The sequence below is a fragment of the Pelophylax lessonae genome (genome assembly GCF_965119305.1).
Source record: "Pelophylax lessonae genome assembly, chromosome: 3".
Classification (NCBI taxonomy): domain Eukaryota; kingdom Metazoa; phylum Chordata; class Amphibia; order Anura; family Ranidae; genus Pelophylax; species Pelophylax lessonae.
In genome coordinates, this window is record NC_138770.1 from 560,460,617 (window position 1) to 560,486,725 (window position 26,109).

The 26,109-nt window shown below is 45.1% G+C and overlaps 1 protein-coding gene across 1 annotated transcript in view; it reads right to left on the minus strand.

Moving 5' to 3' along the window:
• Nucleotides 1–26,109, minus strand: part of NPHP1 (nephrocystin 1) — a 152,201-nt gene that overhangs the window by 22,656 nt on the left and 103,436 nt on the right. Inside the window, exon 19 of the mRNA XM_082252304.1 lies at nt 3,633–3,706. Coding sequence (XP_082108430.1) covers nt 3,633–3,706 — 74 coding nt within the window. The remainder of the gene's footprint in view (nt 1–3,632; nt 3,707–26,109) is intronic.

Consider the following 26,109-nt stretch of genomic DNA (forward strand, 5'->3'; position numbering starts at 1 on the left):
CCTGAGTTAAGGGTAGATGGATTTAAGGAAGTAAATGCCACATGAATCATCTGCCCTTACTCAAGATGTCACTGCCAGAAATGCTAGGAGGGTGTTCTTCTAAGTGATATCTCAGCAAAATAAAACATGGAGACATGGATGGATGGGTGAGTTTGCTTTGAATATTAAAACTGAATTAAATAGCGCTTTTGGTTTGTGGTGCTTAGATACAGTGTAGTTCCGCTTTAGGCTGGGCTTTATGGATCCACTGAGAAACATCTGCAATATACATAGGTTGAAATTGGCTTTGTGGATCTCCTAATTGTTGTCCCTGGGTCCTGCAGCCTGACATATATATATATATATACACACACACACAGTATCTCACAAAAGTGAGTACACCCCTCAAATTTTTGTAAATATTTTATATCTTTTCATGTGACAACACTGAAGAAATTACACTTTGCTACAAAGTAGTGAGTGCACAGATTGTATAACAGTGTAAATTTGCTGTCCCCTTAAAATAACTCAACACACAGCCAGTGTTGTATAAACCGCTGGCAACAAAAGTGAGTACACCCCTAAGTGAAAATGTCCAAATTGGGCCCAATTAGCCATTTTCCCTTACCCAGTGTTATGTGACTCATTAATGTTACAAGGTCTCAGGTGTGAATTGTGAGCAGGTGTGTTAAATTTGGTGTTATTGCTCTCACTCTCTCATACCGGTCACTAGAAGTTCAACAAGGCACCTCATGGCAAATAACTCTCTGAGGATCTGAAAAAAAACTGTTGTTCTACATAAAGATGGCCAAGGCTATAAGAAGATTGCCAAGACCTTGAAACTGAGCTGCAGCATGGTGGTCAAGACCATACAGTGGTTTACCAGGACAGGTTCCACTCAGAACAGGCTTCGCCATGGTCGACCAAAGAAGTTGAGTGCACATGCTCAGCGTCATATCCGGAGGTTGTCTTTGGGAAATAGACGTATGGGTGCTGCCAGCATTGCTGCAGACGTTGAAGGGGTGGGGGGTCAGCCTGTCAGTGCTCAGACCATACGTCACTCACTGCATCAAATTGGTCTGCATGGCTGTCATCCTCTAGAAGGAAGCCTCTTTGAAAGATGATACACAAAAAAGCCTGCAGTTTGCTGAAGAGAAGCAGACTAACGACATGGATTACTGGAATCATGTTCCGTGGTCTGATGAGACCGAAATAAACGTATTTGGTTCAGATGGTGTCAAGCGTGTGTGGCGGCAACCAGGTGAGGAGTACAAAGACAAGTGTGTCTTACCTACAGTCAAGCATGGTGGTGGGAGTGTCATGGTCTGGGACTGCATGAGTGCTGCCAGCACTGGGGAGCTACAGTTCATTGAGGGAATCATGCATGCCAACATGTACTGTGATATACTGAAGCAGAGCAAGATCCCCTCCCTTTCGGAGACTGGGCTACAGGGCAGTATTGCAACATGATAACAACCCCAAACACACCTCCAAGACGACCACTGCCTTTCTAAAGAAGCTGAGGGTAAAGGTGATGGGCTGGCCAAGCATGTCTCCAGACCTAAACTCAATTGAGCATCTGTGGGGCATCCTCAAATGGAAGGTGGAGGAGAGCAAGGTCTCTAACATCCACCAGCTCTGTGTCATGGAGGATTGGAAGAGGACTCCAGTGGCAACCTGTGAAGCTCTGGTGAACTCCATGCCCAAGAGGGTTAAGGCAGTGCTGGAAAATAATGGTGGCCACACAAAATATTGACACTTTGGGCCAACTTTGGATATTTCCACTTAGGGGTGTACTCACTTTTGTTGCCAGTGGTTAGACATTAATGGCTTTTTGTTGAGTTATTTTGAGGGGACAGCAAATTTACACTGTTATACAGGCTGTACACTCACTACTTTACATTGTAGCAAAGTGTCATTTCTTCAGTGTTGGCACATGAAAAGATATAATAAAATATTTACAAAAATGTGAGGGGTGTACTCACTTTTATGAGCTACTATATATATATATATATATATATATATATGTATGTGTGTGATTTTGACCTTGGTAGTGAAGGTCAGATGTGGCGGTGAGTGTTTGGTGAAGGCTTTTCCATGGTGGAACAGGCATACTGACAGCATAAAGTGGACTCTGCACAGTTTTGGGATTGTTCACTCATTTTTGGGGGATCTTTTCATGCAAAATAATTGAGCTTTCAACTAATTTGTTTTCTTTGGATGTTTTGAAAATATTATATGTGAGTATACACTGATATTTAATACATAATTTATATAAAATGCACAGGGTGAGCTAGCAATCTAAAACTTGAGCACAGCACATGGTTAAAATATTTTGATTTATATGACCAAACGCTTGGAGCCTAGTATTGTTTGACTGTTGCGTAAAATTGATGATACCCAAAGAGGTACTGGGAACTTTTAGAGTTGAAAGTATAGTCAGATGAAGGAAAACTTTAAACAAAAGCAATATCTCTGGTGAGGCGGCTCCCACATAGCAAGGCTTCCCTCCATGAACACCCTTCAGCAGCTAAAACCATAGAAATACAAAAAGGAGCGCCAGACCAAAATTGGATAAAAGTTCAAGATAGTTTTATTTGTTAAAAAAATATCACATTAAAAACACCCAATGAGTTTCAGGGGCAACACTATTCCCCCTTCATTAGACACTTGATGCTCAGAAACTGCTGTCAAGTTGTTCCTCCATGAGGAGTCCATACAAGTTCTATCCTATGATGAAGAGAGATTGGTGTTGCACCCAAAATGTTTAAAGGACCAACCCATTTCTCTCTGCAGTAAGCCCATCATGCTTTAGTCACCTATTGAGACCCAAAAGGTGCCTAGCTTTAAGTTCCACCCTAGTCCTAAGACGTAATTTGCCCAAATAAGAAGATATCAGATGGAAATTATCCAGGGACAAGCCTTCTTGTTTTGGGGGTTTACAAGGAAGACAACAGATATAATTGCTGCATTTCAGATATAAACTCCTTCAGAAATGAGTAAACATTTCTCTCAGGCATTTATCTATGATCACACATGCCAGAAGACAAGCTAAGAATTTAGAATGGCAATGGTACACAATAATTGTATTACTTGACCCTCCCTTCTGGATTGTAAGCTCTAATGAGCAGGGCCCTCTAATTCCACCTGTATTGAATTGTATTGTAACTGTACTGTCTGCCCTCATGTTGTAAAGGGCTGCGCAAACTGTTGGCACTATATAAATCCTGTATAATAATAATAATATTGGCGCATTCCAAGGCAGCTACAGTAATTCTTGCTAGTTTATGCACTGGGAGTGTCATAGGAACAAGATTGCTGCAGCAGTGACCTAACCCCTTCTCCAGGAACTTACATCAGTAGGAACAACACAGGACAATGAGGAAACAGTATAAGAATGCAAAATTTGTTTTTTCCAAGTTTCAGTGCTAGCAAACCCATTTGCTAGGTGAAACAGTGGAGGATTGTCATGGAGGAGGTGATTATCACCAACAGTAGAGGCGATGTCAGCATTCCACTGCTTCAGTCCTGCATCAAACAATGTATTTTGTGTTAGATTACTGAATTACTAACATTGACAAATGTCTCCCTAAGCACTCTGTTATATTTTCGATGCAATAAATATGTTGTGGCAATCAGTCCTCTGCACTTACCCTCAAAGCATCCATGATATCAGGCTGCTGCATTAGTCTGGGGAATGTGGCCAGCAGTGGATTGCAAATTAAATCTGAAATAAGGAGCAAAAAAAATCAATGTACTTTGAACCATACTCAGTATTTTGTGACTGCAGCTCAGTGGTCTTGAAATTCTAATGTATCCACAGTGTCAGTTTTGGAAAACAGTTTACTTTTGAAATGTATAAATGGTGATGACATGCTTTACCACTACTATGTGCTGACTGCCCATTGGACTAAGACCTTATTTTTATAATTAGCATATAAATATGAACTTTGTTTGGCATTATATCACATATATACAGTTTATACATGCCTATTCCAGTGGCCTTTTTTCCTACTTAAATTTTCTTTTTTTTTTTTTGCACAGTACGATTGCATATAAACATAATGGTAAATATATTGCTCAACATTTTAGGTTTACTTATTGCAATTAGTGGAACCTAGTTGTCGGTTTATAATAGATTTTTTTGTCCTGGAATATCATGCATGTGACCAACCAAGTACATCATTTGCACGAATAACTTAAAAATAATAAAACAAATTGTATAGCATAATCAGAAGGGAAAAAGTGTTATAAAGTGTGTTTTGTACGAACAAAGTAAAATCCAGTGGCACAAAATAAAATAAAAAAAAGACTATTTCCTCTGAAAAAATGTAAGGCTCCTTTGCCTACATACCCATTTTTAATCCAGTACAGCGTTAGCACCCATTCAGTAAAGGTTTGCCGTGTTCTTTCATTTGCATTTTCCATCTCCAACAATCACCAACCAGCTTTTTAACTCTGGGGCATGCTGGCAGTAAAGCTCCTGGATTTGACCCTTTTCTATCTATAACTGAAGTAAATACCTCTGTACGTGGATAGTTTTAGTCCCTGGGTCTGCAGCTTGTTTTATAATAATTTTGGGTACAAACTTTCAAACAGTATCAACTGTAAACTTTTCAGTGAAGCCACATTAACATAGCATAGGCACAAAACCTGTCAAATGTCCATGAACCATGTTTTGGAATGACATCTCTAATATCTACTGTCTGCAAGGTTTGATGCATACTGTCAGCTATAATAAGCACAATAATTTTTTCTATAGAGTTGGAAAAATAAAGATAAAAGAGTTGATTTACTGAAACTGGAGAGTGTAAAAACTGACGCAGTACTGCATAAAAACCAATCATTTTTTTTGTCAATTAGAACAAGCTAAAGTTAGAAGCTGATTGGCTACCATGCACAGCTGCGCCAGATTTAGCACTTTCCAGTGTTAGTTAATAAAACCCAAAGTGGCAGATTGGTTGGGCAAAGTGTGTGTACATATTAATAAGTACTTCAAATTTTGGGATAAACAACAAATTGAAAATGCTATCTCACCTTTTCCTCCCTTTAACAGATTAGCTTTGAAAAACCATACTATTTGAGAATGTAATCTGCTCATGTGCACAAGCTCAAAGGGCAAAATACATCAAACAATCATAAGTGATAGGAAATGCATGACGTTGAAAAGGTAAACAATACTATAAATAGGTGCATACTCAGGAATATATCTTGAAACAATATTGTGGTTAACCAGTATTTGACACAAATAGATTTATAAAGTAAAAATGCTAATAATAGGTTTGATTTGCTGCCAAAGGTAACAAAACAATAATTAAAAATGAATAAAAATTCATGATAAAGTCATATATACACAAAGAGGAACTTTACTTATGTATCCAAAAAGTAAATGTCAGCAGCTTACAAGTACTAGAGCTACTGACTTTTACAAAACAAGTTCTTACTAGCCCATGAAGTCCAGCGATGTCTTCGTACAACCTGATTATATTCAATGCCGTCTTTGGCTCTGCACAGCTATCTTGGTTTCAGGTGCCAACTGTGACCCCCTAATCAGTCACAGCCTGCTCCCCACCGTGCCTGTACGCATTGGAGGAGCCTGTGCTGACGTTTTCAGGAAAATGCTGGTGGGGGAAGGGGCAGACCCAGCAAATGTCATCCTCGCCTAGATGAGAGATAAGGAGGTGGGAGCAAGTACTTTATTGAAAAAGTACTTGCTACTTGAAAAAATAAAATAAAAGTTTTAAGGGCTAGTTTCACACCACAAAAACGTCCACCTGATCTATTCTGGGTGTGTTTCTGTATGCACGTTTTTGATGCGTTTCCGGGTGCATTACAGATGTTTATTTCTTCTTTTTTTTCTTGTTTTTCACTGTACTGGGGTCCGATGCATTTTTGATGCATTTAGGTGCATTTTTTTTTTGCGTTTTACTGCATTCCATTACAGTTCAGTTCAGGAAAAATGCAGCATGTTCTACTTTTTTTTCTGGAACTATAATGCACTGGAACTGCAAGTACTGCTGTGAACTATACTCTAGAAAACCATGTAAGATACATTCTTTTAGGCTTTGGATCAACAAAAAGCATCCTAGATGGGTTTTTTTTTTTTTCACTTTACTGGGGTCCGATAAGTTTTTAATGCATGTAGGTATGTTCTGGTGCATTTTTTATGTGGTTTAATGTGTTCCAGTACAGTTCTCTGCAGGACAAATACAGCATGTTCATCTTTTTCCCTGGAACACACTGGAACTGCAAGCACTGGTGTAAATAATACCATTGAAAACCATGTAACCTATTTTCTTTTTTTTTTAAATTTTATTTATTTATGCCAAAGAAACAAAAGGGAACATTTCTTGTTTACATTTTACAAGTGATACAACATATTCCTTATACAATCCAAATTTCATTCATTATTAGTCACGTATTATCCATATCTTGTTTACTCTTCAATTGTAACCTTCCGTATTAATAGATTACCTTATTTCCCCCTGTTTCTCCCATTTTTCTCCCTTTTACTCATTTAAAAAAAATCCTATATCCAGAGAGAAGGATAAATTAGAGAAAAAAATAAATAAAAAAGTGAAAAATAGAAAAAGAAAAGAAACCTATTTTCTATACGCATTGGATGAACAAAAAAAAAAGCACTGGAACACATGTGGCATGAACTAACCCTAAATGTGTTAAAAGGAGAGGGAAGGACCTAGAATATGCAGTCTTCAAAAGGAGAGGGAAGGTCCGCTTTAACTGCATAAAATGTGCATTAATAATAAGAATGTCCTGAGCTGTTAATTACACACATATGTAGCTATTGTGTTAAAAAAAAAAAATCAAATAACATCTGCGCAAACTCCAGTTTATTTTAAATAAGGCAAAAAAAAAATAATTTCAACTTTGTCAGTGAAAAAAAAAAAATCCTTCTTAACCCACAATGGCAATTGGATAAATGCTGAAGGAATATGTTGTCCATGGGAGATCCTTTTACTTGGAGAGGAAACTTCCAGTATGCCAGTGCTTATCTGTGGTGACAGTTTCCAAAGGTCTCATTTCCACTCATTCGCTAAACATTTTTGAAAACGTCGATACAAACTTCTTTAATTGTTTGATCAAATCAAACATATATATTTTTATATGTCCTCACCAAAGCAGTAGCCCATTGTAACAAGATAAATTAGTATACTTGTAAAATAAATCAATCCAAAAGCCCCCCTATTTAACTCCTTCCCATTGTAAAGTTTTCATAGTTGGTTTAATAAACTTAACATGCTAATATTAACATTTGGGAGAATTTTCCCAAAAAAAGTAAATCCCCTTCTCTAGCCAAAGTGTCTTTTTAAGAAAAGAACGTCTTCAATAATAACTTGAAAATAACCATACCTAAAGGGTAACTCCGCTTTCGTGGGAAAAAATATTGCAAATAAAAAAAAATATAGCATATGCAATTGCAACAAAAGCCATACTGTAATTTATTCTTAAAAATTATATTTATTTTTGATCTGCAGTGCTGTCATGTTTAATGCAATATAGCAATCTCGGGGAATTTCGTACACAGTTGGTGTACAGATGCCCCCCAGAAAAGCTCCAACACCATTTCATACTAAAGCATATTTCGGACTGCTGCAGAAGGGAGACAGCGAGGAAGTTTCACTGGGAATGTGGAAAGGTATACTTTGTTGAACGGGTGGCCTATCAGGAGACACTTTTACTCTGCCCTGAAAGTGCAGAAAAGTACATGTAGAATGTTGTGTGGTCAGCAGGAAAATATACACCTCTGTCAAACCATGCAGGGACATGGATATGTAATAGGGATTAACTGATGCACTTGTCTATGGCTCCATGTGATAGCCTAAGACAAACACTGTCTCCAGGATTGCAGGGGCATTTTAGAAATCTGTGCTACTCAAACTTGGCTTGCTGACCGCCTAACAGTAAATATATGTTATAACTTTGACATTAAATACCAGGGTTATGGCAGCAGCTAGCTACCATAACCCTGGCATCTTTATTTACAGCAGACATATAAAAAGTGGTCCTATTAATGGATTCGCCGCAACATAATTTTTAAAGGCAGCGGGAGAGGTGCCCCCTCCCGCCACTTCCTGGTTGTTTCCAAGCTTACCAGGGAGGTCGGTAAGCCTGGAGCTGATCTGATCCATTGCATGCTTGGGCAGAAATACGAGCAAGGGCAAGAAAGCCCTCACTCAACTCTATGCTCTTGAAGGACCGGAGCGACATCTTTCGTCACTTTCACCTCTTTGGCTTAAAGGGATTCTTTTTCTTAACCACTTTACCACCGGAGGATTTTCCTGCTTTACGTCCAGGCCACTTTTTGCAACTTGGCACTGCGTGACTTTAACTGACAATTGCGCGGTCATGCAACGCCGTACCCAAACAAAATTTACGTCCTTTTTTCCCCACAAACAGGGCTTACTTTTGGTGGTATTTGATCACCTCTGCATTTTTTATTTTTTGGTATATTAATAAAAAAAGAGCGAAAATTTTGCGAAAAAATTGACATTTTCTACTTTGATAGTTAAAAAATATCCAATATATTCAATTTTTGTCATATATTTAGGCCAAAATGTATTTAGCTACATGGCTTTGACAAAAAAATCCTCAATGAGCGTATTTTTAACCGCTTTAAGACCGGAAGATTTTACCCCATTCCTGACCAGGCTATATTTTGCGATTCGGCGCTGCGTTACTTTAACGGACAATTGCGCGGTCGTGCGACGCTGTACCCAAATTAAATTTATGTCATTTTCTCTCCACAAATAGAGCTTTATTTTGGTGGTATTTGATCACCTGTGCGATTTTTAATTTTTGAAAAAAAGAGCGACACTTTTATATAACATTCCCAAAAAAAAAATTTAAAAATCTAAATTTAACATTTTAGGCCAATTTGTTTTCTGCTACATATTTTTGGTAAAAAAAAAAATCACAATAAGCGTATTTTGATTGGTTTGCGCAAAAGTTATCACGTTTACCAACTACGGGAAAGATTTGTAATTTTTATTGTTTATTTTTTTACTAGTAATGGCGGTGATCTGTGATTTTTTTTGTGGGACTGCGGACCCCTAACTGACATTTTTGACACTTTTGGGGGTACCAGTGACATTACTACAGTAATCAGTGCTATAAATATGCACTGTTACTGTAATAATGACACTGGCATGGAAGGGGTTAACTTTATTGGTGATCAAGGGGTTAAATGTATGCCTCATGCTTACTGACGTGTGTGGGGGGAGGGGATTGTGTGACACAGACACAGATCGCAGGTTCAGCTGTGCTGATTCCTGTTATCTGTAACTGTCTGTCACATAGGAGATCTGCCCACTTTGTTTACACAAGCGGGCGGATTTCCACACTCGATCCCAGACGATCGGGGAAGAGCGGCGGTGATCACCGCCTCTCCTCCCCTGGCCCGACTCCAGCTGTGCTGAATACAGCGAGGGTGAGCCTCCGGCGGCGCACGTCTGCAGCCGAGAGGGGGCGTTGTCCAGCGACGTAGGTCTACGACGCTGGACGATAACAAGCCACTTTGCCGCAGTACCCTCAACGTGAGCGGTCAGCAAGTGGTTAAAGTCAAAATTTAATTTTTTTTGAGATATGGGGTCTTTTTTTACCTAGATCTCTCAAAGAGGACTTGTCGGGATGTTAACATTCACATTTATATAAAAGTGATCCAAAAAAAATTAAAGGTACAGTGTAAAAATAAAAAGTAAAATCAATAAGAAAAAAAAAAATTAAAGAATCCCATCCCTCCGAGTTTGCGCGCAGAAGCGAACGCATACGTAAGTCATGTCTGCATATATGCCAAACATGAGGGGTTGGAAACAGCCAAAAATTCCCAAGGCAAAACAGTAGCCAACCAGGCGACAGGGCTCAACCAAAACAACTGGAGCCCACCTGAGAAAAAACAATACACCCTCTAAGAGGATTAGGTCCTCTTAATAACAGCTTGCAAAACCTTGCGGCCAAAGGAAGCATCTGCAGATGCCAACACATCCACTTTATAAAACTTTGTAAAAGTGTGCACTGACGACCAAGTGGCCGCCTTGCAAACCTGCGTTACTGATGCTTGATGATGGAAGGCCCAGGAGGCACTAAGTGCCCTAGTAGAGTGCGCCTTGACAGGGAAAGGAGGAACCTGACCCCTGATGGAATAGGCCTGAACCACCGTCTGTCTGAACCATCTGGAAATAGTCACAGAGGAAGTGAACAACCCTTTGCAAGGTCCATCAGTGAGCACAAATAGTAATCTGACTTCCTGAAAGACTCTGTAGCTACCAGGTACACCCTAATTCCCCAGACCACATCCAAGGTATGCAAGGTAATTTCCTTTGGATGTTTAGGCCTCGGACACAGGGAAGGCAACACAATGTCCTCATTCAAATGAAAGTCAGAGACCACCTTAGGAAGGAATACAAAAAAAAGAATATTCCCCTATTGGTGGGACTTTATAGGCACTGAATTAGTTACACATAACAATATTTGTGAAACAAATAATATTTATTAGAAAAAATCATACAAAAGGATTAAAATATGGCAAGCTCATGAATATACATCACATTTATAACAGGACAATGACCACATGGCCCCAGGGTAATAACCCAGCGCGTTTCGGAGTGTCGGAAGTTACTCCTTCTTCAGGGGTGTCATAGGGATTGCCATTACCTTGTGTTGTATCCAGGCGCTTATGGAGGGTATGCAGGCGTCAGCTTCCTGTGTTCCGAATGTTGCCTGCATACCCTCCATAAGCGCCTGGATACAACACAAGGTAATGGCAATCCCTATGACAAGCTATATACAGCACAATTCCTATGGCACTCCCTACTTAGATTATAATAATGGCTATTCAATGTCATTTAAGAAGGAAAAAAGTTTATGGATGGGGGTTGTTTACCCATTATGGACGGGATGTGCTATCTATATTGTTGGGGGTCACCCATAGGCTCTACTGAGGACTTTGGGATACCTTTATAGTCTTTATTGTGCCCTATCCTTTCATCTACTAGAGGCTATATCCTTATACCCATATTAATCAATAGTGAAGACTTGCAATCAAAGATTTTTTCAATTTTTTACCCCCCTCAAATGGGAAATTATCTTACTCTTTGACCTTTGTTCGGCAGGATTGCCATTTCCTGGGTTTCAGCTGTTTCTGCCCAGCCTACATCTTGGCTGGCTAGCACACAATTTTGAAAGCTTACGTCCCATATCGTGTTCAGTATCCAGAATTCTTGTCACCCTTTCAAATGGCATTCCTGATGCTCGGCTGAAGCAGGCTGATCTCTTGGTTTTAATACATTACTGGCGAGCTAATTGTCTTGAATCACTATAAAGGACTATGTAAATGTATAACCATGAATCTTTTTCAACTGTGTTTTTGATTAGATTTCATCATGTCATCTTTATAATTGTTCTCTATAATTAACTATTTACAGACCACTTTCCAAGGGCACCCCTGAAGGAGAAGTAACTTCTGACACTCCGAAACGCGTCGGGTTATTACCCTGGGGCCATGTGGTCATTGTCCTGTTATAGATGTGATGTATATTCATGAGCTTGCCATATTTTAATCCTTTTGTATGATTTTTTCTAATAAATATTATTTGTTTCACAAATATTGTTATGTGTAACTTATTCAGTGCCTATAAAGTCCTACCAATAGGGGAATATTCTTTTTGATATTTACACGGGATGTGGCACTACTGGGAGCATTCAACTTGAGCACACTTTGCATTAGGAAGGAATAACGGACAGGGGCGAAGAACCACCTTATCCTTGAGAATCACCAGATAAGATGAACAGGATGATGCCCCCAGTTCCGACACCCTGCACGCAGAGGTGATCGCTACCAAAAAGGCCACCTTCTGGGACAGCAAAGGGTGGGGCAATTCCCTGATTATTTTGAAAGGGAGGCTTCTGGAGAGCCGAATGCACCAAATTAAGATCCCAAGGCGGGAACGTAGCCCGCACTGGAGGAACAAAATGTCGGACACACTGAAGAAAGGGTACACACCAGGGAGAGTGTGGCCAAAGGTCGTTGGAAAAAGACCGCGAAGGCCAATTTCTGTTCAATCCCCCGTTGAAGGAAGGTTAAGATCCCAGCCACTGAGGAGGAGTGAAGATGGACCCCAAGAGACTCACACCAAGCACTGTAAGTCTTCCATTTACAATGGTAGATCTTCCCAGAGGTAGATTTCCTAGCTTTTAACAACATAGGAACCACCAACTCTGACAAACCTCTATCCTTTAGCACCTGGCATTCAACAGCTAAGCTGTCAAAGCCAGCGACTGTAAAGCAGGGTGGAAGATCGGTCCTTGGGACAGCAGATCCTCCCTGAGAGGAAGCTTCCAAGGAATGTTGGTGACCAGCCGCACTAGATCGGCGTACCAGGCCCGGCAAGGCCAGTCCGGTGCCACTAAGATGACCAGAATCCCTTCTGCCTCAATCCTGAGTAGGAGTCTGGTCAGAAGCCTGAGAGGAGGGAAGGCGTATATTAGACGATATTGACCCCACAGGGCCACCAAGCATCTGTGGCGTCTGCCAGAGGATCCCTTGACCGAACTTCTGCACCTTTCTGTTGAGCTGAGACGCCAACAGATCTACCTCGGGGTGCCCCACTGGAGACACAGCTGCTGAAACACCTTTGGATGAAGGGACCACTCCCCTTGGTCCAACGCCTGCCCACTGAGGTAATCCGCCTGCCAAATTTCCACCCCGGGAATGTGTTCAGCGGAGAGGGCTGGAACGAACCGTTCTGCCCACCTTAGAATGCCGGCTACCTCTAGAACCCGCCAGGGCACTTTTTGTGCCCCCTTGGTGATTGACATAAGCCATAGCCGTGGCATTGTCCGATTGAATGCACACTGGACAACCCTGAAGATGATCCGTCCAATGATCCAGACACAATCTGATAGCTCTGAGTTCCAAGACATTAATCGGTAGTCTGGACTCTTCCAGTGTCCAGATCCCCTGAGGAGAATGCTTGCCGAGGACGCCTCCCCAGCTGGCCAGGCTGGCATCTGTGTCGACCACTGTCCAATTCAAGAGGAAGAAAGATTTTCCCAGCTGAAGCGCCGGAGAGCGAAGTCACTCTATCAGAGACCCCTTTGTTCCCCCGACTTAGCCGGATCTGATTGTCCAGAGACTGGAGTTTTGTCCCATTTGGTCAGAATCTCCCTTTGCAGGGACCTCGTATGGAACTGTGCAAATGTAACCGCCTTAAAAGGTAGATATCATCATGCCCAGCATCCGCATGCAAGTCCAGAGGGATGACCATTTGTTGGACAGCAGGAGGCGAATTGCAGCCTGCAATTTCTGGAGTTTGTCCGGAGGAAGGATCACTCTGGCTACCGCTGAGTCCAGAGTCAGACCCAGATAGTCCAGCTTTGTGGACGGCATTAGGGCAGACTTCTGAAAATTCAGAATCCAGCCGAACTCCCACAGAGTTTGTATTGTGATCTCCAGCTTCTCCACCAGAGCAGAGGGTGACTCCGCTCACAGAAGGAGATTGTCCAAGTAGCCCAGTACCGCGATCCCCTGTTGGCTTAGCAAGGCTAGCACCGGAGCCAACACTTTTGTGAAGACCAGAGGAGCGGAGGCAAGACCAAAGGGTAACACCACAAACTGATAATGCTCCAGTGGAGAACAAGCTGGTGACTGGCACATATTGGAATGTGAAGATAGGCATCTCTGATATCTATAGAGGCGAGGAAATCCCCCTGACGCAGAGATGCCACCACTGTTCGAATGGACTCCATTCTGAACTTCTGTACCCGCACAAACAGTTAAGCGCCTTGAGGTCTTGTACCACCCCAGACCTGTAACTGGTCTGGGGACAGCGCAGGATGGAAGGAAAAAACCTTGCTGGGGGACAAGAGCCTTGTCTGTCGACCCTGAGGGATGAAAACATTTCTTATGAGCAGAGAAGGAAGGACCACATCTACGACCAGGTTCCTTGCCCTTAGTAGCCTGCGGAAGAAAGGTACTCTTCTCCCCTGTGAGACCTTTTATGATGTCATCCAGGGTAGCTCCAAACAGACGATCCCCTTGAAAGTGAAGATCAGTCAAGGCCTTTTTATAAGTCTGCAGACCAGCATTTGAGCCACAGGACACGCCGAAGGACCACCGCCAAAACAGAAAGGCGAGCCATCAGGGGAGCCATGTCCAAAGAAACATCACAGATAAACTGCAGCTCCTGGACCAGCTCAGCAAAGGCAGGAGGGAGCTGTTCTCCCTTCAGGTCATGGCGCAGGAGCTTAGCCCTCTCAGTCAGAGTTTTCGACACTAGGGCAATGGTAAATACTAGTCTCATTGCCAAACAAGCTAAGGTATACATAATGCGGGCCGCAGCCTTCGCCTTCTGGTCATCCGGATCCTTAAAGGCCGGGGACTCTTCAACTGGAATCATTGTTGCCTTGTTTAACCTGGGAACCAGAGGGTCCACCACCGGAGGCACAATCTACTTCTTAAAGAGGGACTCCTCATAGGGCTAACACCTAGTAAAACGTTTAGGAACCCCACGGGGAACGCTTTGGTCGTCCCTACTCTCTAGCGACAATTCTGTCAAAATAGGCGAGGAAAGGAAACACCTTTGTCATTCTGGATGGCTGGTGCGTGCCAAAGGGTACCTGCGCCTCCGTCACAGCGTCAGCCGTGTCTTCCATCTTTAGGGTCTCCCGCACAGTGCCTTTTCGTGCGCGGTCGCAGACATGGAGGAATCATCCTCACTATCAGAGGATTCCAGGTGCACAGTCGCAGACCCAGCAGAGTGACCCATGTCCGCGGCGGCTGAATCAGATTTAGAATCTGATGAGACAGATGGAGGCAGGGGGCGCTTTTTACTAGCCCGTTGCCCGAAAGCTGCCTCAACCCGGGACACAAGGGACTCCAGGACTGCTGTCAGTGCATGGATGGATGGTTGGGACCCTGAGGGTCTCGCAGCCTCTGAGAGGTGATCAGGTGGGGAAATGTTCTCCAAAGACTCCATGAGTCACCAGGGGGACCCCACGAAAAAGTTGAACACACTGCTAAGGGACAACCCCCACCACGCTGGCAGCACCACCAAGGTCGCCAGCACAAGGCACAGAGTGATCCTCAGGAGAGAGGGAGAGGACCCCACCAGACTCACCACCCACAGACACAGGCACCTGCAACCACCAGAAGAATCTGCACTACCATCCAGGAGTCAACACCAGGAGATAAAGAGGGGCTCCCACCGCCAAAAATGCAGCCCACAGGGCTCCACTGTCACGGCCGCCGCTATTTGCATTGGTAAACCACAAGAAAATGGCTCCTGGACTACACAAACATGGCCACCGTGTAAAGAACCACAAAGGCTACAACAAAATGGCAGCACCATGAGGGATACAGGGACCCAAGGCCCCCATCGCCATTAGCATCCTGCCTCCACCCCAGGAGAGTTGCCAGACCACCCAAAAACAAATACATCCCCAGCATATGTGGAGGGAAGAGGGGGGGCAGAATGAGGGGGGTGCTTGCGGGAAGCAGGGAAACCCGGGGTCCGACCGTCCCAAGGAGGGGCCAACGTCCACCCAAAAACCCTTCAGGGGTAGAGGGGGGACAGCTACTCACCATATTAGGAACAGGGTGGGCACTGCTCCAGACAGATCCTCCTATAAATCAAAATAGGGGGCCATCGGCCAGGATGAACGCTGTGACTCAGGCCGTGGCCAACTCACTGGATCTAGAGTATCCAGCCTGTAACCCAGTCCAACAGTTGATTGTAGATCTCACTGGAGAAAACCCAGAGGAAAAAATTTCCTATCCAAAAATTTTGCCCAGAACCAAAGTTCCCAGCAAGGAACTAGGTCCTTCCTCCTGACTAGGCAGAAAAAAACTGAGTGACTATATTAGAAAGAGGAAGTATACTCCCTGGGACTGCCCATGGGTGTAGCCAGAATTTTTTTCTGCCTAGTGTCCTACTCCTGTAGGGAGCAGTATAACCCAATGGTCAAGAATGACAGGGGCTGTGTCCATCAATGAAAAAAAAAAGAGAAATAATGATTTTTACTTGTAAACAACAAATGTTAGAAAAAGCCATAGTCAGCAAGTGTAAGATGATGAGCCTAAAGCAGGGGTAGGCAAGCTTAAAGAGGTGGAGATCTATCTGAACAACATGGGAGACATCAAAGATCACCGAGCACAGTGTCATCCTCACACTTGATTTAAACCTCTAACTGCTGTACTACCGTGTCGCAATGGTGTGCATTGCACGGCAATCATAGGTTTAAATCAGGTGGTGAGGAGGCAACATATTGCCTCCTCACCACCCGTCAAACACACTCAGATCGCTTTTCAGAGCAGCAATTGGTTTAAGTGATAACTTACCTAAGAATAACAAAGTGCTCAATGCTCAAGAAACAACTAGTAACCTCTGGAGAAACTCTAGGGTTCTACGGAACCTTGGTTGAGAAAGGCTGCAGTAAAGGAGGTGAAGCAGATGGAGGTAATAATATATGAATGTACATTATTTAGATTATGCATCATCATGAGAGTTCTTCTTTAATGGTAAATATATTTTTTAAGGGAATTGATTTTTAGGTCAGATTAGAAGGGAAAAAAACAAACCTATGTTTGTTTAAAGTATTAGTAAAGGCTATATAGAACTATTCCTAAAAACATTCCCTCCCCCTCTTTCTACTTATCCCGCACAGCCCGTATGAAAAATAGGCAGCTTTGGCTCCAATATGTAAGAGAGCGCTCGACTATGGCTGTGAATTCCCAGAGTGGTGATATCACCCAAAGGCTCCTTTTTGCCCATCCGTTGTAAGCTTTCTCACCACTCACTCTGCAGCAGCAGTTTACAGGGGAGCCAGAGCTGCTAGATCACGTGACCAGACTAAAAAAGTAAGTACAAAGATTTTTTTTTTTGTTATGGGCTTTGCAGGATAGGTAGGAGGGAACATTTTTAAGGATAGTTATAGTTAGCCTTATTTTCCACTTTAACCGCTTGCCGCCCGCCCGCCGTCATATGACGGCGGAGCGGTGCGACCATTATCCTGGGCCGCCGTCATATGACGGCGGCACTTTAAGCAGGGCAGGCGCGCGATCGCGTGCGCGCCGCCCTGCACTGCCGGTGTCGGGGTGTCCCCGGGACACCCCCCGTCACCGGCAGGGGGGAAACAGCCAATGGGCGTGGCTGTTTCCCACGTGATCGGCTGTGTTCCAACGACACAGCCGATCACAATGAAGGCGCCCACAAGATGACCGCGCATGCGCGATCGGGAGCGCGCAGCGCGGTCATGTCGGTGGCACGGTGTTCCGTAGGAACACAGCTGTCACCGGCGGTAGTAAACAGTCACTGACAGTGACTGTTTACTATGTGATCGGCTGTGAATCCATTCACAGCCGATCACAAAATGTAAACAAAGAGCAGTAACTCAGTGTTACTAGCTCTTCTCTCCTCATACAGTTTCCAGTATGAGGGGAGCAGAGCTAGAAACACTGAGTTACTGCTCTGTGTACCTGTAAAATGTAAAAGCACAGTAAAATCACACAAATAAAAGGTCCCCACACAGTCCTCAGTCCCCCCCCAATGTCACCTGTCACCCAACAGTCACCTCATCAGTGCCCAGAAATTGACACCCATAACGTTCACATGTGAGCGCAGCGATCGCAGGCAGAATCACAGCGATTCTGCCCGCGATCCGGAAATCATTGCAAATCGCGGGACGCCTGTGCGTTGCCCCTGATTTGCAATAGCACCCCAAACGCTGTGCAATGTTGCCGCCATTTCCGCCTGCCGAATCGCGGTAACATCGCGCAAACATCGCATGACGCCCAAAAAAGGTACAAGAGTTTCTTTGGAGCGTCATGCGTTGTTTGCGCGATGTTACCGCGATTCGGCAGGCGGAAATCGCAGCAACATCGCACAGCGTTTGGGGTGCTATTGCAAATCACGGGCAACGCACAGGCGTCCAGCGATTTTCAATGATTTCTGGATCACGGGCAGAATCACAGTGATTCTGCCCGTGATCGCTACGCTCACATGTGAACGTAGCCTAAAGTTCACCGGTCACCAAAGACTGCCATCAGTACCGCCGTGCACCATCGCCCGTCACCTGTCACCCATCAGTGACCATCGCCTGTCACCTGTCACCCCATCAATCACCGTCACCTGTCACCCCATCAGTCATCGTCACCTTTCACCCCATCAGTCATCGTCACTTGACACCCCATCAGTGATCGTCACTTGTCACCCCATCAATCATCGTCACATGTCACCCCGTCAGTGATTGTCATCTGTCACCCCATCAATCATCGTCACCTGTCACCCCATCAATCATCGTCACCTGTCACCTCATCAGTCATCGTCACCTGTCACCTCATCAATCATCGTCACCTGTCACCCCATCAGTCATCGTCACCTGTCACCTCATCAATCATCATCACCTGTCACCTCATCAATCATCGTCACCTGTCACCCCATCAGTCATCGTCACCTGTCACCCCATCAGTCATCGTCACCTGTCACCCCATCAGTCATTGTCACCTGTCACCCCATCAGTCATCGTCACCTGTCACCCCATCAGTCATCGTCACCTGTCACCCCATCAGTCATCGTCACCTGTTTGCTATATACATGCAATCACTTACTGACCGCTTAACGACTATATGCGTCGGCCATTAAAAGCTAAATACTGGGGTTATGGCAGCAGATAGCCCCCATAACCCCGGTATTTTTTGAAACGGCGGGCGGTCGGCTTTCAGATAAGGGTGGTCCCAGTGGCGGATTCGCCGCGGAATTACCCTTACGGTGCAGGGGAAGAGGTGCCCCCCCCCCCTCCTGCCACGTCCCAGACGTTTTCCCAGCTTACCGGACCCGCCGGCAGCGGGGAAAACTATCCGATCCCGGATCCTCAGAGACAGGAAGTCGAGTGAGGGCAAAATGGCCCTCATTCAACTCTATGGTCTTGGAGGACCGGAGCTACGTCAAAAGACGTTGCCTAGCAACCGGTTTAAAGGGCCGCTTTTTTTTTTTTGCTTTTTTTTTTTCCTCTTTCAACAATTTTTTTTTTTTTTTTTCTTTTTTAGTGTAGTTGTGAGGTGTGAGGTCTTTTTGACCCCAGATCTCACAATAAAGAGGACCTGTCATGCCTATTTCTATTACAAGGGATGTTTACATTCCTTGTAATAGGAATAAAAATGATCAAAACATTTTTTTTTTTTTAAACTGTGTAAAAATAAAAAAATAATAAATAAAATAAATAGGAAAAAAAAAAAAAAATTAAAGCACCCTGTCCCCGTTAGCTCGCGCGCAGAAGCAAACGCATACGCAAGTCCCGCCCACATATGTAAACGGTGTTAAAACCATACATGTGAGGTATCGCCGCGATCGTTAGAGCGAGTGCAATAATTTGAGCCCTAGACCTCCTCTGTAACTCTAAGCTAGTAACCTGCAGAAATTTTTAAAATGTTGCCTATGGGGATTTTTAAGTACCAATGTTTGGCACCATTCTGTGAGCATGCGCAATTTTGAAGCATGACATGTTCGGTATCTAATTACTCGGCGTAACATTATCTTTCACATTAGGGAAAAAAATTGGGCTAAATTTACTGTTTTCTTATTTTTTAGTTCAAAAAAGTGAATTTTTTTCAAAAAAATCGCATTTGGAAGACTGCTGCGCAAATATGGTGTGATAAAAAATATTGCAACGATCTCCATTTTATTCTCTAGGGTCTCTGCTAAAAAAAAAATATATAATGTTTGGGGGTTCAAAGTAGTTTTCTAGCAAAAAAAATTATTTTAGCTTGTAAACACCAAGTGTCAAAAATAGGCCCAGTCTTAAAGTGGATAAATGGACAACTTTGTGTAAAGCGCTACTTGGATGTGAGGCCTATGTATGTGGCCAGGCTGTGAAAAAGTGTTACACATGTGGTATCGCCATACTCAGGAGGAATAGCAGAATGTATTTTGGGGTGCAAGTTTTGCTATGTACATGCGATGTGTTAGAAATATTGCATAAATGGACAGCTTTGTGTAAAAAAAATGTGTTTTCATTTTCTTTCCACATTTTCCAAAAACTTGTGGAAAAAAATGACATATTCAAAAGACTCATTATGCCTCAAAAATTATACGTTGGGCTGTTTGCTTTCCAAAATTGGGTCATTTTATGGGGGTTTCCATTGTCCTGGTGCTCCAGGGCCTTCAAAAGTGCGATAGGTTGTCAGGAAATGATATGTGTAATTTGTGCTCCTAGAATGCCGGACGCTGCTACTTGGATGTTAGGCCTCTGTATGTGGCCAGGCTGTGAAAAAGTCTCACACATGTGGTATCTCCATACTCAGGAGGAGTAGTAGAATGTGTTTTGGGGTGTAGTTGCAAGTATACATGTGCTGTGTGAGAGAAATAACCTGTTAATACGGCAATTTGTAAAAAAAAATAAATAAAAAAAAATAAATCTTCATTTTGCAAAGCATTGTGGGAAAAAATTACAACTTCAAAAAACTCATCATGCCCCTTATTAAATACCTTGGAATGTCTACTTTCCAAAAAGGGGTCATTCGGGGGGTATTTGTACTTTCCTGACCTTTTATTGTCTCAAGAAATTAGATAGGCCTTCAGTACATCAGGTGTGATCAAGTGTGATCAATTTTCAATGATTCGCACCATAGCTTGTGGACTCTATAACTTTCACAAAGACCAAATAATATACACTTATTTGGGTTTTTTTTTACCAAAGATAAGTAGCAGTATAAATTTTGGCCAAAATTTGTGAAGAAAAATTACTAATTTGCAAAATTTTATGACAGAAACAAAGAAAAATGCGTTTTTTCATGATATTTTCAGTCTTTTTTTATTTATAGCACAAAAAATAAAAAACCCAGTATTGATCAAATACCATCAAAAGAAAGCTCTATTTGTGTGAAAAAAAGGACACAATTTTTGTATGGGTACAGTGTTGCATTACTGAGTAATTCTCAGTCAAAGTGTGAGAGCGCTGAAAGCTGAAAATCGGTCTGGGCAGGAAGGGGGTGAAAGTGCACTGTAGGCAAGTGGTTAACCACTTCCTTACCGGGCCATAGTAATATGACACCGGCAGGAAGTGTCCCTCGATCCGGGCGGGCGTCATAGGACATCCGCCCGGATCCGCTGCCCTCCAGCCCCCCCAGGGGCACGCAGCGTGGCGATCGGGGATGTGGCGTGTCCGTCGGGATACAGCCCATCCCCGATCGGTGTAAAAAGCCATTAAAAAAATGGCTCTTTACCATGTGCCTGGCTGTGTCCAATCACAGCCGGCCACATGCACTTCCCTCGTGCACGCCGCTCGCGCGCGCCCCCAGGGGTGCGCAGAGCAGTGATCGGGGATGGAGAGTCACTCTGACACAGTCCATCCCTGATCAGGGTAAAGAGCAAATGAAATTGGCTCTTTACCACGTGACCGGCTGTGTCCAATCACAATCGGTCACAGAATGTCAACAGAGAACACGGTAACTAGCTGTCACCGTGTTCTCCTCCTCACACACTGATCCTGTGTGAGGAGGAGATTGCAGTAACAGCTAGTTACCGATTATAGTGAACCCCAAAACATACTTATTGCCCCCCCCCCCAATAAAGAGTACCTGTCGCTAACCCATCAAAGTACCTGTCACCAGCCCATCAAAGTACCTGTCACTAGCCCATCAAAGTACCCGAGTTCCTGTCACCAGCCCATCAGGTACTCTGATGACAGGTACTCGGGTACTCTGATGACAGGTACTCTGGTAATTTGAGTACCTGTCATTAGAGTACCCGAGTACCTGTCATCAGAGTACCCGAGTACCTGTCATCGGAGTACCCGAGTACCTGTCATCAGAGTACCCTTCATCAGAGTACCCAAGTACCTGTCACCAGAGTACCCGTGATCAGAGTACCCGAGTACCTGTCACCAGCCCATCAGAGTACCCGAATAGCTCTCTGCAGCCCATCATAGTACCCGAGTACCTCTCTGTAGCCCATCAGAGTACCCGAGTACCTGTCTCCAGCCCAGAGTACCCAAGTACCTGTCTCCAGTCCAGAGTACCTGTCTCCAGCCCAGAGTGTCCGAGTACCTATCTGCAGCCCTTCAAATTACCCAAGTACCTGTCTCTAGCCCATCAGAATACCCAAGTACATCTCTGAAGCTCATTAGAGTATCCGAGTACCTTTCTGAAGCCGATCAGTGTACCTGAGTACCTATCTGCAGCCCATGCCTCCTAGATTATGTGTAGGGGTGTTTGCTTTCCAAAATGGGGTCATTTTGTGGGGGTTTCCATTGTTCCGGTGTTCCAGGGCCTTCAAAAGTGTGATAGGTTGTAATGAAATTATATGTGTAATTTTTGCTCCTAGAACACCTGACGGTGCTCCTTGCATGTTGGGCCTCTGTATGTGGCTATGCTGTGAAAAAGTCTCACATATGTGGTATGGTCATACACAGGAGGAGTAGCAGAATGTATTTTGGGGTGTAATTTTTGCTATGTACATGCTATCTGTTAGAAGTATCTTATAAATTGAAAACTCTGTGTAAAAAAAAAACGGAATTTTTGTAAAATCTTACCTGTAAAATTCCTTTCTCTGAGTCCTCCGACAGTCGCCGCCCCTTCATATTCGTCACAATAGGGTTATTGACCTTTGCTCCGTAGGAGTGGCTAGACAACAGAATATGTTAATATCAAAGCTTTTAGCATACCCCACCCCCAGGGGGTGGTCCCCTCAGTCAATACCCTCCTGCTTCCTGCATTCCTACCTCAGTTTCAGTAGCATAGCAGTAGAGTACATAAACAAAACCCCAAAAGAGGGGCGGGGGCGGCGACTAGGAGGACTCAGAGAAAGGAATTTTACAGGTAAGATTTTACAAAAATTCCGTTTTCTCTTACGTCCTCCGACAGTCGCCGCCCCTTCATATTCGTCACAATAGGGACGTCCCAAAGCAGTGTAGACATGAGGGGTGGGAAAAAAAGCAGCCGCGCCTAAGGCAACGCAATACCCACATCAGAGAAAGAAACCTTACCAAAGGAAGGAAACCAACTGGGCAACACGAAAAAACCTGCTCAACAGGAGCAACAACCCAGGAAAGAACAAGTAACCTAGGGGTAAAAATACCCCAACAGCCAAGGACTCAAACAAAGGACCCTAAGGCACTGCCGCACTAAGAACTTTACGGCCAAAGGAAGCATCTGCCGATGCCTGAACATCCACCTTGTAGAATTTTGAGAAGGTGTGAACGGACGACCAAGTCGCCGCCTTACACACATGGGCCACAGAAGCCCGATGATGACAGGCCCAAGACGTACTCAGAGATCTTGTAGAGTGCGCCTTCACAGGCATGGGAGGAACTTTCCCCCTAAAAGCATAGGCCTGTTCAATGACCTGCCTGATCCATTTGGCGATGGTAGAGGCCGACGCCGCCATGCCCTTCCGAGGCCCCTCTGGAAGGACAAAGAGAGAATCCGTCTTGCCAAAGGATTCAGTCGATGACAGGTAAACCCTGATCGCCCGAACAACATCCAAGGAATGCAAAGCCACTTCCTTTGGATGTTTAGGCTTTGCGCAAAGCGAAGGCAAGACAATGTCCTCATTGAGGTGAAATTCCGAAATCCTTTTCGGAAGGAAAGACGGGTTAGGACGCAAGACCACCTTATCCAAGTGAACCACTAAATACGGAGAACTGCAGGACAAGGCAGCCAGCTCCGACACCCTACGAGCCGAGGTGATTGCCACCAAAAATGCGCCCTTCTTGGACAACATAGACAACGAGATCTCCCTGAGTTTTTCAAAGGGAGCATGTTGCAACACGGACAGAACAAGATTCAAGTCCCATGGAGGCAAAGGCTCCCTCCTAGGAGGGACCAGATGCCGCACCCCTTGAACAAAGGTGCCAACTAAAGAATTAGACGCCACAGGGCGCTGAAAGAGAACGGCCAGAGCAGAAATCTGACCCTTAATCGTGGCCAACGCCAAACGCTGGTCCACGCCCGTTTGAAGAAAAGCCAACACCCTTGATACCGAGTATGAAGGAGGGGAATACCCCCTGGACTCACACCAGGCAAAATAGGCCTTCCAAGTACGGTAGTAAACCTTCCCCGAAGAGGACTTTCTAGCCTTGATCAAAGTGTGAATGACCTCAGGGGAAAGACCCCTATCCTTCAGGATCTGGGTTTCAACAGCCAGGCCGTCAAAGCCAGCGACTGTAAAGCAGGATGAAATATCGGCCCTTGAGACAGGAGATCGTCTCGAAGAGGCAGACGCCACGGAGCGTCGACCGCCAGATTCACAAGGTCTGCGTACCAAGACTGGCGAGGCCAGTCTGGTGCCACCAGAATCACCGTTTTCGGTTCCGAGGCCAACCTCCGAAGGAACCTGGACAGCAGCTGAATCGGTGGAAAGGCATACATCAGAGGATACTGATGCCAGGGCGCCACCAACGCGTCTAAAGGCGTCTGCCCGAGGATCGCGCGTTCTTGCCACGAACCTTTCCACCTTGTTGTTCAGACGAGACGCGAACAGGTCCACATCTGGGGACCCCCACTTCTCGCACAACATCAGAAAGATATCCGGGTGAAGGGACCATTCTCCCTGGTCCAGGGTCTGGCGGCTCAGATAATCCACCTGCCAGTTTTCCACCCCCGAAATGTGAACAGCAGATATCGCCGGGACGTGCGTCTCGGCCCAAGACAGAATGTCGGCCACTTCCCAAGCCACTCGGGCACTCCTGGTGCCCCCTTGGTGGTTGATGTAGGCCACCGCTGTGGCATTGTCCGTCTGCACCCGAACCGGACGGCCCTGCAGCCTGTCCGACCAACGCCGAAGGCAGAGATTTATTGCTCGCAATTCCAGAATGTTGATCGGAAGGGAGGACTCCTCCTCCGACCAAGTTCCCTGGGCAGACAGAACGCCCAGAACACCACCCCAGCCCGACAGGCTGGCATCCGTGGTGATCACTGTCCACGAGCAAGGGCGAAAGGACTTGCCCCCCGACACCGTCGGGGACTGGAGCCACCACAGAAGGTCCCTTCTGGTGCGATGACTCAACGAAATCAGGAGATCCAGAGATTGCAGTCGTCCGTCCCACCTGGCCAGAATCTCCCTTTGGAGACCCCGCGTGTGAAACTGGGCAAAGGGTATCGCCTCGAAAGCCGAGACCATCAGTCCCAGACACCTCATGAACGTCCGGAGGGACGAGCACTGAACGTCCCTGAGGGACCCGACTTCTTCTTGAAGCTTCCGGAGCTTGTCTTCCGGCAGGAAGACCTTCGCCTGAACAGAGTCCAGGATCATTCCCAGGTAAGGAAGACGAACCGACGGACACAGCGTCGACTTTGGAAAATTTATCGTCCAACTGAACTCGAACAGAGTCTGCATCGTGACGGACAGGTCGTTCACCAGGCCCAGACTGGTCGCAGACCGAACCAGAATGTCGTCCAGATACCCCAGGATCGAGATGCCCTGGGCTCTCAACAAAGCCAGAACCGGCGCAAGCACCTTGGTGAAAACCCGCGGAGCCGAGGCGAGACCAAAGGGCAACGCCACGAATTGGTAGTGATCCTCCGCAATGGCGAATCAAAGGTACTGCTGGTGACCCTCGAAAATGGGAATGTGAAGGTACGCATCCTTCAAGTCGATGGAGGCCATGAATTCCCCCGGAACCAGGGCAGCCACCAACGAGCGCAGGGATTCCATGCGGAACTTGCGAACCCGCACAAAGCGGTTCAGAGCTTTCAAGTCCAGAATCGGACGTACCTTGCCCTCCTTTCTGGGCACAGTGAAGAGATTTGAATAGAATCCCCGAAATCTGTCCCGATGAGGCACCGGAATCACCACTCCCTGAGCCCGCAGGTCCCGCACCGCCAGGTGCAGATCCCGCAAGCGCTCCGGAGACAGCTGAAGATTTGAGGGAAAAAATCTGCCTGCCGGCCGAGAGAGAAACTCGATCTTGTATCCATGTCGAACGATTTCCTGAACCCACCTGTCCCGAACGCGGGCCAGCCAGGGTTGAAGAAAACCGAGCAAACGTCCCCCCACCCCAGAACTGGGTGAGGGCGCCCCTTCAGGCCGCATTGTTATGGGCAGTGGACCCGGACTGGCCGGACTTCTGCTTACCTGCCCACGGCTTTTTCTGGGAGCCTTGTCCCTTGAAGGGCTTACC